Genomic DNA, 14,878 nt, shown 5'->3' with positions numbered 1-14,878 from the left:
CTACTGGTAACAAGTATACTTGGTTTCATAACTCGAATAAGAAAAAACAAGTCCAGAATTACAATAAATATTCTTTATTTCGTACATTTCACATTAAATTATACCATATCCCTATTACAAATGTTTAATGTTTGTAAAACTTTAATTTTCAATCATTACTGTACACTTATTAACCATTCTCCACTACACTGATATGTCACGATATGTAACAAACATTTAAAGGTCACAAAATAAGACAAAAATGTATCCCTTCCCTAAAGACACAGTTTACTGATAATTGCGCTGTGCTTCTAATCGACAGCCTGAGCTGAATCAGCAGCACGTTGGTAGGCCTGAACAGAGGACAGTTAACTGTTGAGATGAAACAAGTGTGTGATAAGTGCATTTAACAAGAGAATAAAATAATCACATTTCATCTGAGAGAAATCATTAGTCTAAACATTACATACTTTGAATAGTCACAAAACATATTGCAGTGATGATTCATTTCCATCATGACACTTTAATGCAACTAACACTGGCAAACCAGTTTCCAGTCGGGTTTATCCTTTGCAGCAGCACGGCAGTAGTCTGAGAATCGATCTTTAAGGTTCTGGCGGAATACAGGACGATCATTGTAGAATGTAGGATTTTTTCTGAAGAAAGATTGGATTTCATCTTGGGTTAAGCCGTTCTCTTCATCCGAAATGACCTCTGGATCCTCCTGCATCAAGACACAACTTCATATTTAGAAAAACATATAAAAGAGTAAAAGCTAGCATAGATCTAAAATTCATTCACTAACCAGAAGTTCTGCAAGACTAACTTTTCCCTTTGGAGGTATGTTTCCACGGTTCTTTTCGTGTGGCAGGCGTAAGGCCCGTCTGGCTAAGGTATTACCACAAAGTATGGTTTCTTTGGTTGGGCATGTGTGCAACAATTTTCTCCTATGACCAGCCACATTTCCATTTGCGTGAAAGACTTTATTCTTCCGTCCCTGTAACAATAGTACACAATTGTTAATTCAGATAAAACAGAAGTGAGGCAGCCTTTTTTTGTCAAGTACCTCTTTGTTGCATAGTTTAGCACCAATTCCTTTTTTATTTTTACAACACTGCTCTTCTTTATGCTGCCAGCAGTCCAAACAACTGTCTGTGCCATCTTTGAGAAATAAAGAGAACAGTGTAAAAAAACAGGGCAGTATTTGGTTAAGTTTTCTCATGATCCCTGATCAGACCTGCGTCATCGTGGTTGCAAATTCCATCTGAGCAAGCGACGTCTGAACCTTCTCGTGAACCAATTTCACTGCACGATGAGTAACCACAGTCGCTACCATTACTGTGTGGAGATAAATCTAAAAAGAACATAAAAAGCATAGTAAATAAGTGCTTTAGGAGTGGTTAGTGCAATGTAAAACAAGAAAATCTGGTTTTCTTGTTACCTGGTTTAGTGTTGCGTGTACACCTGAAGGAAATGTTTCTATTTGCAGTGATTCTGTCTCCACAGCCGTTATCATCCTCACAATGGTTTGCACACCCATTGCAGCAGCTCTCCACAGACTCAAGAGATCCCTGAATAAATTCATAAACAATACACTTCAGTAAGACCAAATACACAATGGCAAATGAAACTGAACTCAGTATTACCTCATCTGGAACAATCTTCTCATTCTCTGCTTCCTGCTCAGCGATCTCATTGCCACACTTATTTTTGCGTCGATTTTTCTTCTTTTGTCTTTTTTTCTCCAGTTTCAACTCCTTAGCCCGCTCCTCCTCAGACAATTCCTCAAAAAACTGCTCTAGGCGACTAATTCCCTCCAATTTCTCCACTGCCATCTACAATTTTGAGGCAAAAAAACAAAATGTAAACACTCCAGCCAGCACCCATCATAAATGATAATTGGTAAAAGTGATTGGCAAACCTCAAAGCTTTTACGTAGTGCATCGATTCCCAAATGAAATAAAATTTGCCAGGTCTGCTCTTCTGCTCGTAGCTTCTGCCAAACTTTGTGCAGTCGTTCATAAAGATGAATACCTACACAGGTAAGGACCTCTTCTTGTGCGACGTCAATCGTCTTGGCATGTCTTTCTCTCCGTCTGTTACCAAAAAAAAAAAAGAGTAAAATTTGTTGCTACATACTTTTCATTAAAAAAAAATGATGAAAAATCAACTTACTCATAACCTCCTGAAAACTCAGGCTCAGCTCTGTCAAGAAGGTGTGCAATGAAGTCTGTTTCACAGAACACATGTATATGGCCTTCATCTGGGCAGTAGCACAAGCCTTCATACAGAGCAGCGCAGTAGCCCTTCTCTTTACTGCTGTCCAATTCCCCCACAAGAATGTTGTATGCTCTCAGCACTTTGTTTTTACAGTCAGTGCAAAATCTGCCGACAGACATATACATTTTTTTTATTAATTGGAGTATTGAGCATAATAATTTGAGTAATACTACAATTACCTGTGTTTTCGCAAGTACTCCTCTAGTGTCTCCAGGAGACAGGCACCATCAATGACCACTACTTCATTTTTACACTCTTGTGACATGAGCTCCAAAATATCCATCCAGCTTCCCCTGTAAATCAAGCACACGCAATATGTTATTTTGGACTTTCATGGTATAACTGAAAATAAATATAGTGCCTGATTTGTTGTTGACTTACCCTAGAGGCTTGGGTTTGTGTGTATCTAGAGAGTGTAGCTGACATCGTTTGTTCTTTTTGCTAATTGGAATGGCATCAATCAAGTCGTTTAACTTTGACCTAATTAGGAAAAGAAAATGAACATTTTTTTCTTACCCAATTGTTTCACACGTTTTCATTTAGTAGAATTATTAGATTTTATCATGTAAATGTATTAATATACAAGATAAATCATGCAACAGACCCTGGCAAAAGTGCCACCGTAGGTCCTTAGAAGGGTATTGATATGCACTAGTGAATAGGACTGTGTCACCTGATAACTTCTTTGCTTTTTAACACTAAGGTTCAAATAAACCTTATTCTTTTCAGTTGACAAATGCTATATGAATAAAGCTTATACAGTACTTAGGCTAAAAAGCTGGACTCAGCTGCAATTGAACCAACTTACATAATTAGAACAATGATTGTTGTTGTAAATAATGCTAAATATGTATCGGTTGTTGTATCTTTAATGGGAAACTCAAAGGTAGGATATTTTCCAATTGGCAACCCATACAAAAAAGAAACAATGTTTTCTGACCCATCACACAAGATACTTACCCATGAATGTAAAAGAGAGTGTAGAGCTTGTTCACATCTGACAGGCAGGATTGCATGACTGAAAGCATGCCTGTAGATTTCATACAGAGGGGCTCCAAAGCTGGATTCCCTGATTCAACTATATGAGAAAAGAGACGTTCCACACTCCTCCTGCAGCCCACACAAGGGACCAACTGTGACAGAGCACTGTACACTTCTCTGGACGTCACCATCAGAGCGGCATTTAAATCCTGGCATGTCAACTTGGAGTAATACTGAAAGGTCAGCATAGAAAATATTTATTAAATTGTTAACAAGGTGAATTTCTAAATTTAAATGTGGCATGGACCTCTCAACCAACCTTAGAAAACTGCTTAAAAGCAGGAGACTTGATATCATTGCCATCAACATCAGCAACACTATCAGAAAATTCCATTATCATCTGAGGAAATAAAGTACATAGTGCAGTGTGAATGAAGTCGAAGTGATCATTAACAACGTGGGTACACCAAAAATATGCAGTCCAAATTGTCAAAAGGAAAAATGACTTACGGTTAGGTTGTCATCAATGTATAAGGGGATCTGTCTGGCACCAAATGGGTAGTCCTCTTCCCCATCCCTACAAATTGCCACCAGACGAGCCATACTTTCTAATGTTCACCAATAGTTTGCCTACAACGTGTAGAAAGGGTTAGAATTAGCCATCAGCAAAAGGGTAGCAACGAACAAAAGAGATTAAAATATCAGCATCAGCACATTTCCTCATTTGCCTTCACCAACACTACGGGTAAAAACATTATACATTGGACATTACCAAGAAGCTGTTCGTGTATCTGTAGCTGCATAGATAATGGTGATTTAACAACAATATTTAACATTAGCTAATAGCTAATAAATGTCCATTAACGATGAATCGCAAGTACACAGTTAGTTAGCATTAGCATACGCTAATGCGACTTAGTTACTTGCCAGAGTGGCCTAAGCAGTAACTTACACCTTGTACTGAAGTTGTTCACTGTGGTTTCTAAAACAGTATCTTCTAAATATATAGCGTAAACGTTACAAGATATGTTTTCTACCATGATAGATGCAAACCTTCTAACATGCAGTCTCAGTCGGTCTCTATAGCCACCGCATATCCAAAGGGTCTAGATTAGCATTGCTGTCCTACTTAGCTTCAGTTAGCAAGCTAAAATAAAGTTACGAACGCTCGTAGATAGCCCGCTTAGAGGCAGAGGCATTTTCCGAGACCACTGTCATGTTTAACATAAAATCAATTAGCTTACTGACAACACATTTTAAGCATTACAAATTCAGGCTTACCTCCAAACAAATAAAAACAAACAACTGCGAACGTGGGCTTCTGCTGCTGTAGCGGCGTAACATCACTATTTTGACCTTTACCCCCGCGCCGGGTTGCCAGATCAAGTGCGCACATTTTCAGACCCAAAATATAAAAAGCACAGAATACCAAATAATTGACAGACATTTATTTATTTCCCTGCTTGCTGCACCAAATAAAAGTGTTAAATCATAACTGACAAAAAGACATGAATGAAACATAATATTAACCTCAGACAGAAATTCACCAATATTGACCAAGTCAGTGGCTCTCAAACTTTTTACTCCAAGTACCACTTTACATGCCAACTCATAGTATAGTTTGCCTTCCAAGTACCATCTCAGAACATATTTACATTTCAAGTGCCACCAGGCCTACATTAAATCTGTGTCTAAAATAGACCAATATTGGACAAAATTATGTCTAAACGGGACCGATTTTCAAATCTTGAAAACATTACAAAAGGATCCATTAAATTATCTCTAATTAAAATTAATAAAGTTTAAAATTGCATAAACTAATACACAATTATTTGAATGATCTAATAATATTCCATCGGTTTGATAGAGGACACTCAAAGACAATTTATTATTCATTCACACGGTGGTGGCATGCTATTGTAGCCGCAGTAAACTGGAGTAAACTGATAGAAACGAGTTTAGCCAATCTGTCACTGACCCTCTGACCATCACCAGTCACTCAGGCACACACTACATGGACAGTGGGTGAAGTGTCTTGCTCAAGGGCCCAAGACAGACGGCACCTGATTCTGATTATAAAGCTTTACTATCTGAGCCACTGTCGCCCCAGTTATGACTTATTAAATTAGTCCTATTTAACAACATTTCCCAGAGTTTATCATAGTGTAAAATAAACAGAAGCTTCAAATATTTATTACAGGAAAAGGGCTTTTACCAGAATTTAATTGTAATGTCATATAGATGTAAAACATAAATTACAACACAATTTATGAACATGTATGACAGCAAAACATACACAGAGAGGTCACTACTACAAGTAAGTGTGTCCACTACAGAGTTGGTTATTCCTGTCATGACATTTGAAAGGAGAAAAAATATCAGCTGATTTCTGTTGACAGCTTGAACAAGGCACATTGTATTCACAGTGTTTTTCGCAGATGATGAGTCTGTTCGTTTATTACACAGACTCCATGAAGACGGCACACAGTGCACACCTGATGTGCTTTGAGAAAATACAAGGAGCAAATCCACCAACCCAATAGAAGACAAAAAGAATATGGACTGGGCAACACTCCAAAGACAGAAAGGCAAATTAGCCATGCGCCGGGAGACTGGTTCCAAAAGAATCTGACATAAACATACCGTAGCATAAAGGACAAAACTTGACATTGAAAGACAACAAAGTGCCCGTAGCCACTCCTTTACAATCAGTCGCCGCTGCATAACATATTGTCCAACATGAACACCAGCAAAGTAGACGGCCACATATCCTGCTAACGAGAAAACACCCTCCCTGTTCGCATGAATAAAGTCATAATCTCTGTCATTATTGTGGAGGATGAATTCTTTTAGTCCAGTTGTGTCTAGAAGAAACTGATACATAAGAGCTATCAGCAGGGCAAAAAACAAAGGCTGGTTGACTGGCAAAACAGCTAAAAGTATTGATGCTACAACTCTCACCAGGGCTAGTGTGAAGAAGAAATTCCAGTGAACACCGTATTCTGTCACATGCTCATGGTAACCCGTAATTTTGACACTTATTAGCCTCCCCAGACCCATTACAACCAGAGGCCAGACTGACACCAGCTGCTTTGTGATGTGTTTTAACTTGAACCCTGAGGTAGCTTTAATCCGTGCTGCTGGACAGGTGAGGGCATTTGCAAAGACAAAGCCGCCGACACCAAAGTCCATGACACCTGTGCCATAGGTTTCCGTTTTGGCAAATCTCCTGGGGAAAACGGCAAAATCCACTGCGAGGATGCTGATCGCCGTCATCAAATTCACAAACACTCGAAAGTTGGTGACAAAAGGAACCTGTACGAACTGAAGCTGGCTTTCGAGAAAAGTCTTTGTTCGCCAGCCAAAGGAGTGTGTGCTGGTGTGAGAGATATAGACGAGCATACACACAGAAACAAGGCATACACCTGTGACAACCTGGTAAAGGAAGTCACTCAGAATGGTGCATGATAAGACCAGGGGAAGAATGAGAGCAGTGTAGTCAAAAAGAAGCCTGAAACTTGATTGTGCTGACACTGGAAGAGCTGCTAAACCCTTGTGGCACAGGATCAGAAGCAGTCCTCTGTTGAGAAGGCACAGTGGGGAGAGAGAAGCGCCAAGAGCCACCTCCACCAGGTTGGTCCCATTGAGATGACTGACAAATGCTTCCTTCAGCTCCTTCTGAGACATAGCCTGCAATGTTTAGTATGAAAGGGGAAAAAGTTAATTTATGAAACGAAACATGGCGTTTAGCATAAACAGCAAATGTAATCAATTGCACTGCTTACCATGTTTTAAGTTTGAATAATTACCAGAGAGTCACTGTGCTCCATAGATAATCAGTGGTTAAAACAAGCTAAAGCTAGTATCAAATTAGCCAAGTGACAGCACAGTATAATCATATGTAGAATCCGACGGTTTAAAAGTTTACCAAATTAATAAAAAATCAGTCTGATAAGAGATTCCAGTACAGCAGGTTTTGGCAGGTAGAGCTTTCAAAGCGCTTTCAAAATAAGCGTAGATCACTTCCGCATCACGGTGCGTTCAGGATACCTCGTTTTTGTGGCTTACGTATCAGATATCAAACAATAAAATTTGAGTGAAATACAAATTAGCGTACACATTAACCTCTTAACCCCCGCCACAACCGTGCTCATTTTCTCTAGTTCGACTTTACCCAAATCTAAAAGCTTCTCAACTGGAGAGCAACAGTGTTAAATCTGATTTCAAAGCTATACCGACACCGACGATATTGACACTTTTTTTTTTGTTGCGTTTTTTGTCGCCTTTTCGTCTGTTTTTGTCACGTTTTTTTTTTTTTTGCGTTTTCATCACGTTTTCGTCGCTATTTGCATGCTTTTTATTTATTTATTTATTTATTATTATTTTTATTCAAATGTATTTATTTTGTTTTATTTTGTTTTGTTTTGTTTTGTTTTGTTTTGTTTTGTTTTGTTTTGTTTTGTTTTGTTTTGTTTTGTTTTGTTTTGTTTTATTTTATTTTATTTATTTTATTTTATTTTATTTTTAATTTTTGTATTTTTGTATTTTTGTATTTTTGTATTTTTGTATTTTTGTATTTTATTTTTATTTATTTATTTTTAAAGGTTAAGAATCCGAAACCAATACAACATGTTACTAATCATTAACTAATAACTAACTAATATATATTTCTTTACGTCTTTTAACGGTATAAAGTATAGCGCGAAGTCAGTGAAGTGTCAGGAAGAGGGCGGGAATAACAGGATTGTGTGGAGCGGACTGAGCAGACTCGTGGACGGGCGTAAGTCTGTCTGAAGTTGTCCTTGAGGAACGTTAGTCAGAGAGAGGGGAAAATGAACGTCATGGCTTTACGCTGAGGGTGAAACAACAACAACAACGAAACACCGAAGCAAGAAACAAGTGTGAATTTAGCTTGAAGCCGGTGTGTCTCGCGTGGAACTAAATGAACTCTTGTGCGGACGCGCGTGGACATAGGAATGGAATGGGAACGGTAAGAAAATCGGGAATGCCGCTGATCGTCTACCCCGATCAAGCTTTTTAGTTTACTGTTTTTGTGTGATGAAAACTACAACAACAGATAGGACTTTGTGTAAACTATTAATGATGTTTTTATTTTATTTATATAGAACACAACCCAAACCTGTAATTATCATGTCATGTAGGTCAGGCTACCACTTGTTCTTGTTTGTTGACAGTCACAATATGGTTAATGATAAGAAAATAAAGTTCAGTGATAGATTAAGTGTACTAATGGATTAAAGGAACAGGTTTTTACATTACACTGAAATATAAATATGTTCTTGCCTGAGCTTAGACGAGTTGATGCGTACCGGTCTGGTCTTTGTGCGTGCCCTCAGTCACGCAAAAAGACTAAAGATGTTGCTAGAGTTTGGCCTCTCCCAGTGTGTTCCTATAGCTCCAAACGGGGTGAAGTTAGAAGCGACCAAGCTATTCCATGGGCACACACAAAGACCGGACAGGTAACTCGTCTAAGCTCAGGTATGAACATATTTCAGTGTGGAAAAATGGTGGCCTGTTCCTTTAAGACCTTGATGATAGACAGCATATTTGGCATGCTGTGACTTTTAGAGACTATATTTATGTGCACTGTGGTACTATTTTGAGGAAAATATAACATTTTACATATTCAATTGTATATTTTTATTAAAGTACTCAGTAAATGTATATGGCATTACTCTTTGCAGGTACGAGAAGCTTCCAAGAAAACTGGTTTCTCCCCTCAGTCCCTGAATGATTCTCTGGATGAAGATGTTCGATCGTTTCTCACAGACGAGGACCAGCTTCATACCTTTGATGATCTTACTAAAGTAAACCCAGTGACACCGACAACAGGTAAGAAGTCTAAATCAAGTGTTGGAAATGTTTTATGGACCATTGTTTATACTGTTACACTGCCAGTATATCGGAGAGTTTTGTTTGCCGTCATCTGTGATATTTACTGTGTATTATTTGCCCACAATAAGAGCTTGGGCATAATGATAGTTTTGGAAATAAAGTGAAGATCAGACTTTTTAAAACAGACATGAGTCCTCTTAGCATTTCCACGTACAACAATAAAAAATTTACACTTGTTTATCTTTCTATGCTAGTGCTGAAATGCCTGCAGGCCAGGTACAGTGCAAAGGTGTTTTACACCCATGCAGGCTGCACTTTGGTGGCTTTGAATCCTTTCCAGCCCATCCCATCCCTCTACTCTCTGGATGTCATGAAAGAGTATCACTGCTCTCCTCAGCCTCAGGTAAGGGCCCTCTGTCTTTGTAAGATCACACAGTTTCATGAGAGTAATGTGAGTTCTTTGGTCATTGCAGGAATCCAAACCACACATTTTTATTGTGGCTGAAGAAGCCTACAGGAATGTGAAGGGGCAGCTGGAGCCTGTGAACCAGTCGCTGGTGGTCAGCGGTGAGAGTGGTGCAGGAAAGGTAATCTGGCATTTTAAGTGTATACAGTGTTGTACGAATTGAGGTTGGAATGTGGCTAATATGTAGGCTAAGCTTGATAAATCTGGCTTCACAGTCTCATATGAAGGTCAGAAAATGGGTGGACTTACTCCAACATTGAATAAAGTTGTTGGGATGTATTGTGATTTGTTGTGCTCTGTGCAGACATGGACCTCTCGATGCCTCATGAAATATTATTCCACCGTAGCTGCATCCTCCTCTGTCTTGAAGAGCCAGAACACAGTTCAAAGGATCGAGAGAAGAGTGTTGGACTCTAACCCAATCATGGAAGCATTTGGTAAATTTAATAATAAAGTTAATAGAGTTAATAAAACACAACATTAAATTTGAAAAGCATAAGACGTGACTGCTCTTTCATACAGGAAATGCTTGTACACTACGAAACAACAACAGCAGTCGTTTTGGAAAGTACATCCAGCTTCAGCTTGACAGGTACTTAGATCTGTCGCTCTACTTAAGACGTCTGCACGTTCAGCCGGAGTCTTCTACTCACACAACAAAAGCTCATTCATAATCTGCCAAAGCTCTTTAACATGATATTGTTATGTAAAGGAGTCACCTGTTAGTGGGAGCGTCAGTGCACACGTATCTGCTGGAGAAGACCAGAGTAGCCTTCCAACCGGCTGGAGAGAGAAACTTCCACATCTTTTACCAGGTTTGTGGACAAACTTACACACAAATAAAATGACTTTAAGGTGAACCTTCTACAGTGTGTTACCTTTGCAGATGATGAAAGGATCAACCACTGATCAAAGGAGAAAGTGGAAAATGGCAAATAATCAGTCATTTGTGTGGCTTCCAAATGCAGAAAAAACATTAGAGGGTTAGTGTTAATTTTTATTTGTAATAAAATAAAAAGATTGCACATGTTTAAACTTTAAGTTGTTTGTTATAGAGGATTGTTTTGAGGAGACTTTGGAGGCCATGGAGCACCTGGGCATTAACACAGAACGACAAAGGGAGATATTTAGGGTAATTTAAATACAATATAAAAATGTTACACCAGTCAGTATAACATGTTGTACATTTTATTCCACTAATCCATGTATATTATCTTCCAGATATTAGCAGGGATTTTGCAACTAGGAAATGTAGTTTTTTCCTCTCCCTCAGGCGACTCGCAACCATGTGACCTCGAAAAAGCATCCGAAGGTACTGTTTTTTTTTTTTTTTTGCTTGAACAATCAGTAAAAAATAATAACGATGTTGAATCTATTTTTACCAGGCTATCTGCAAAATGCTGCTGAACTTTTTGGCGTTGCTGCTGAGGAGCTTGAGGCCTGTTTGAGAGTGAGGACTCTAAAGGCAGGGAAGCAGAGCGTGTTGAAGCCGTGCTCCCAGACTGAGTGCAACGTGAGGAGAGACTGCCTGGCTAAGGTCATCTATGCCGAGTAAGGACCACCCAGGCTTTAACTTTATCAAAAGGGCAGACTGCAATGCATATATTTTTTACTATATTATCCTCCACACAGGTTATTTGAGTGGCTGGTTACATTCATCAATAACAGCATGTGTACAGACACTTCTACCTGGTCCAATTTCATCGGTATGTTTAGTATATTAATGAGTGCTGCATAATTGTTCCTGCATATTATATTAAACACTTGCTTTTTTGTCTTCAGGAGTTCTTGATGTTTATGGCTTTGAATGTTTCCAAATTAATAATCTTGAACAGCTTTGCATCAACTACGCCAATGAGAAACTACAACAGCACTTTGTCGGCCATTATCTGAAAGCTCAACAGGTAGAGATAAATTGAATGAATAGAAACCTATATAAAAAAAGAGATTTTCTTTGTGTTTATTGTGAAAACTGTCTCTACTTTTTTCCAGGAAGAATATGTATCAGAGGGACTGGAGTGGTCTTTCGTGAAATATCAGGACAACCAAGGCTGTCTTGATCTCATAGAAGGCGCCCCAATGAGTGTGTTTTCTCTGCTAAATGAGGTAAGATCATATCAAAAGCAATTGATCATGTCCTCTCCCTGTCTGACACGCCTCGGCGTCCTTGCACATTAGGAGAGCCGTCTTAACCGCGCTTCAGATGCCCAAATGTTGCGCGTTCGCCTGGAGAAAGAGCTCTCTGGAAACGGAAACATCAGCTGGGACAAGTTCAGCCAGGAGCCGCACTTCACTGTCGCCCACTACGCTGGCAAGGTCAACTACCAGATACAGGGCATGGTGGAGAAAAATAAGGTGCGTATCTCGGCTACAGCACGTAAGATGTAATCAGTTGACTAAGCTTGTTTTTTCATGGCAGGACCCGGTGCCGCCAGAGCTTATCAACATGCTTCAGAAATCCAACAACGTTTTGCTCCACCAGATTTTTGCTGCGGCGGAAGAAGGAAATCAAACAACCAAAGGGCCGAGCAAAGTGACCGTCGTCTCCAAGTTCAAGGTAAAAGCTGCTGCTTCCCTGCCTGTAGAGCGGACTCATAGACCATTAAAAAGAATAGACGTCTCCTTCTCACTCCTCCCCGTTTGCTACAATGATTACGTTCGAGGGGGAAATCATGGCAGGTTTACAGACTCCCTCCCCAGCTCTGACGAGGCATGTTCCTAAAAAGGGCATAAGGGCGGGATCTTCACTGTAGACTCGGCCCTTGTGTGACGTGTAGTTCGCGCTGCTCCAATGCTAACAGTCCGACCCTCATTAGCATGAGATTTCGAAAAAAATTCTTATGAAAACCAGCCTGGTCCCCTTAATTGTAACTAACCCAGCGTTATCACAGAAGGAATATCTAGCTGTAGAAAGTTTAAGAAAATTAGGGACCAGGCTCTAAAGTTGTTTTTCACGTGTCTAAAGGTCAATGTATTTCAATGGGGCTCTAGCAGCGATATGGAGGTACTACAGCAATGTGTTGCTGTAGTATCTCCTAGTGTTGTTGCCAAAAAGCAGAGCAGCCAGCAGCCATTGAGTGGACGGCATAACAGCATGTCTATTATCTAATTGCAGAACTCCCTTGAGAGCCTAATGAGAATCCTGCATAGCACTACCCCTCACTACACTCGATGCATTAAACCGAACCAGGACTGCAAGCCATTGACATTCAAGAAGGAAGAAGTAGGTCATGTTTTTAATCTCAACACAATTGAGAAGGCGTACTGTGCACCCGTATCTGTAAATATGATTTCTATTTCTCAAGGTGATTATGCAGTTGGAGGCATGTGGCATTGTGGAGACTATTCATATAAGTGCTGCAGGGTTTCCAGTGAGGTAAATAACGGCTGTAATTATGAAAGGGTTAGAGTTTCAACTATTTGATGTTGATGAGTTTTTGTCTTTTTCCATAGAATTCCCTTTGAAAGTTTTATTGAGCGGTACGGAGTGATTTTGAAATATCCAAAGTTAAAGTCAGCTCATTTTATTGGTAAGTCAAATCTGAACTCATCCTCCTTACAAAGTGTTATTTCTCCCTATATCCTTTTCTTCTCCTGTTCGAGTTCAGTCTCTATTCCCTTTTCACTCAGGTCTTCTATTTGGTGTAAAAATCTATAGCAAAATGTGAAAGGTAAATGCAAGGCTTTTCAGGTTGGCTTTGCATGGCTGTGTGAAATGTGTGTAATTACACACTGCATGTTGTGTCTCTCCAAATTGACATGTAATTGCTTGTCTTATATATTTTTACGTGCTGCACGCTGTACTGGCATCATGTCTGTTTCCCCCATATGTTACAGATTGGACAAATGAGAACTGTAATGCAAGAGAAGACGTGGGGAAAGTCCTGTCAGTGGTTTTGGAGCAGGATGATTTGTTGCAAACCACGGGTGAAAGACAGAATTCGCCGGTGCACTGTGGAAAGACAAAAGTATTCCTCACCCAGTCAATGGTTAGTTACATCAGTGTATTTAAGATCTCTATTCATAGGAGTGTTCCCTTTAAATATGCTGACCTTCCTGTCTGCCCTACAGTTGGATTTGCTGGAGGATCGGCGGAAGAAGATCCTGTCTCACTGTGCCTTTACTGTTCAGTGCTGTTGGCTCCGATATCTGCGGCGCAAACGTATAGCCAGACGGCAGTCAGCCACTCTGATTCAAGCAGGTAAACCCTAATGCTCTGACCCCTCTGTCTGGCCAAGAGGCAGCAGCTGGGAGTATCTTTTTGCCCTTAATCTGCTCCTGTCAGAGTGACACAGTTGTGTCCAGTAAACCATTAGTGACAGACATGCATTATTTCTATGCTTCTGTGTGAGAAATACAATATCCATATTGACCTGTTGTGTGTCTGTGTAGTTGTGCGCTCTTGGCTTGTGCGAAAGCAAGTGGATCACTGGAACAGAGCGGCTGCCGTTATCCAGAGGACATGGAAGAATTGGAGGGTGGGCATTTGTCATTATATTCATTTCTGTTTATTGACATGTGTTTTTATTTATTGGAACAAATGTTTTTTCTTGCAATAGAAATTACTTCAATCACGTGCTGACTCAGAGCTGGATGATGCTATGGACATGGCGACTGAGGAGATGCCAGAGTTGCCCCCTGTTATTCGAGAGCGAGGCTCCGTTCATCTGTCCAGTGTCCCAGAGCCAGTCTCAGTGCGTAGCTGGCCCATGGGCCTGGCTCTGGCTTCTACTCCCTCCATCACAGTGTCTATGACAGTCACTGGCTTTCAGAAAGTGGTGTCTCTCATCACCTCACTCAACCTGCCGTCCAGGAGAGGGGAGTACAAGGTGAAGACCAACCAGTGCACGGAGGAACTGGCCTCCATAAGAGCTCAACCAAAGGTAAGGCTTCAAATAACATGTGTCTCTTTGTAGTGCAAACTATATTGACATTTGTTTTCATTTTGCTTAGGGATCTGTAAAGCTGCACTGTCAGCGATCTCCACTTCTTTATGCAAACAGACACCCAGACCTGCAAAAGGACATGACAGGATTGAATGAAATCCTGCTAGAGAAGACCTTGTAAGTCATTTAAACACAAGCTTAGCCTAGCACTATGCTTTGCAATCAAGATTGAACTAAAAGAGTCTTGTGCATGCCAAAGTTGCTTTTGTGCAGTTTATAAATACATATTAGAAGTCGGACCTGTTAGTAAGAAGTGGCTTCACAGATGTATTGTATATGCATAAAACTGCAAGTACACTACTTTATTTTTTTGCATTTAACTCTGTGTGTGGCAGGGACAAGTGTTAATTATGAATATTGCACATGTTAA

The 14,878-nt window shown here is 39.9% G+C and overlaps 3 protein-coding genes across 3 annotated transcripts; 1 reads left to right on the top strand and 2 right to left on the bottom strand.

Annotated features, from left to right (window-relative positions):
- Window positions 1-95: 95 nt before the first annotated feature.
- On the bottom strand, window positions 96-4,615 carry ggnbp2 (gametogenetin binding protein 2). The gene is made up of 14 exons (XM_079566564.1): window positions 4,522-4,615; window positions 3,751-3,870; window positions 3,560-3,640; window positions 3,220-3,473; window positions 2,641-2,739; window positions 2,439-2,552; window positions 2,155-2,364; window positions 1,901-2,075; window positions 1,626-1,814; window positions 1,421-1,550; window positions 1,217-1,333; window positions 1,046-1,140; window positions 785-976; window positions 96-703 (listed from the first exon to the last, which is right to left on the bottom strand). The coding sequence occupies exons 2-14, from the start codon at window positions 3,841-3,843 to the stop codon at window positions 512-514; spliced, it is 1,941 nt and encodes a 646-aa protein (XP_079422690.1). The 5' UTR covers window positions 3,844-3,870; window positions 4,522-4,615; the 3' UTR covers window positions 96-511.
- Window positions 4,616-5,451: 836 nt separating this feature from the next.
- pigw (phosphatidylinositol glycan anchor biosynthesis, class W) lies at window positions 5,452-7,219 on the bottom strand (the record flags this gene model as incomplete). The annotated part of the gene is made up of 2 exons (XM_079566066.1): window positions 7,026-7,219; window positions 5,452-6,930 (listed from the first exon to the last, which is right to left on the bottom strand). Exons 1-2 carry the CDS (start codon window positions 7,026-7,028, stop codon window positions 5,452-5,454), a joined length of 1,482 nt encoding a protein of 493 aa, XP_079422192.1. The 5' UTR covers window positions 7,029-7,219.
- An 812-nt stretch (window positions 7,220-8,031) lies between these two features.
- myo19 (myosin XIX) lies at window positions 8,032-14,780 on the top strand. Its single transcript, XM_079566103.1, has 24 exons — window positions 8,032-8,230; window positions 8,946-9,093; window positions 9,351-9,499; window positions 9,570-9,683; window positions 9,867-9,999; window positions 10,085-10,154; window positions 10,275-10,377; window positions 10,449-10,545; window positions 10,618-10,694; window positions 10,784-10,874; window positions 10,948-11,113; window positions 11,195-11,268; window positions 11,345-11,466; window positions 11,555-11,668; window positions 11,741-11,917; window positions 11,982-12,119; window positions 12,678-12,785; window positions 12,868-12,938; window positions 13,016-13,092; window positions 13,400-13,551; window positions 13,634-13,763; window positions 13,955-14,040; window positions 14,122-14,445; window positions 14,516-14,780. Exons 1-24 carry the CDS (start codon window positions 8,183-8,185, stop codon window positions 14,627-14,629), a joined length of 2,883 nt encoding a protein of 960 aa, XP_079422229.1. The 5' UTR covers window positions 8,032-8,182; the 3' UTR covers window positions 14,630-14,780.
- The last annotated feature ends 98 nt before the right edge of the window (window positions 14,781-14,878 follow it).

The sequence above is a fragment of the Gobius niger genome (genome assembly GCF_951799975.1).
Source record: "Gobius niger genome assembly, chromosome: 11".
Lineage (NCBI taxonomy): Eukaryota > Metazoa > Chordata > Actinopteri > Gobiiformes > Gobiidae > Gobius > Gobius niger.
This window is presented reverse-complemented; position numbering and strand designations above follow the sequence as displayed.

Bases quoted from the DNA above. Each gene is read 5' to 3' on its own strand.
- ggnbp2 (XM_079566564.1), bottom strand. From the start codon at position 3,843: ATGGCTCGTCTGGTGGCAATTTGTAGGGATGGGGAAGAGGACTACCCA. The intron at 2,365-2,438 runs GTAATTGTAGTA...GTCTGTCGGCAG, and splicing joins GAGTACTTGCGAAAACACAG to ATTTTGCACTGACTGTAAAA. The intron at 1,334-1,420 runs GTAACAAGAAAA...TGTTCTTTTTAG, and splicing joins TACACGCAACACTAAACCAG to ATTTATCTCCACACAGTAAT.
- myo19 (XM_079566103.1), top strand. From the start codon at position 8,183: ATGAACTCTTGTGCGGACGCGCGTGGACATAGGAATGGAATGGGAACG. The intron at 11,669-11,740 runs GTAAGATCATAT...CTTGCACATTAG, and splicing joins TGTTTTCTCTGCTAAATGAG to GAGAGCCGTCTTAACCGCGC. The intron at 13,764-13,954 runs GTAAACCCTAAT...GTGTCTGTGTAG, and splicing joins AGCCACTCTGATTCAAGCAG to TTGTGCGCTCTTGGCTTGTG.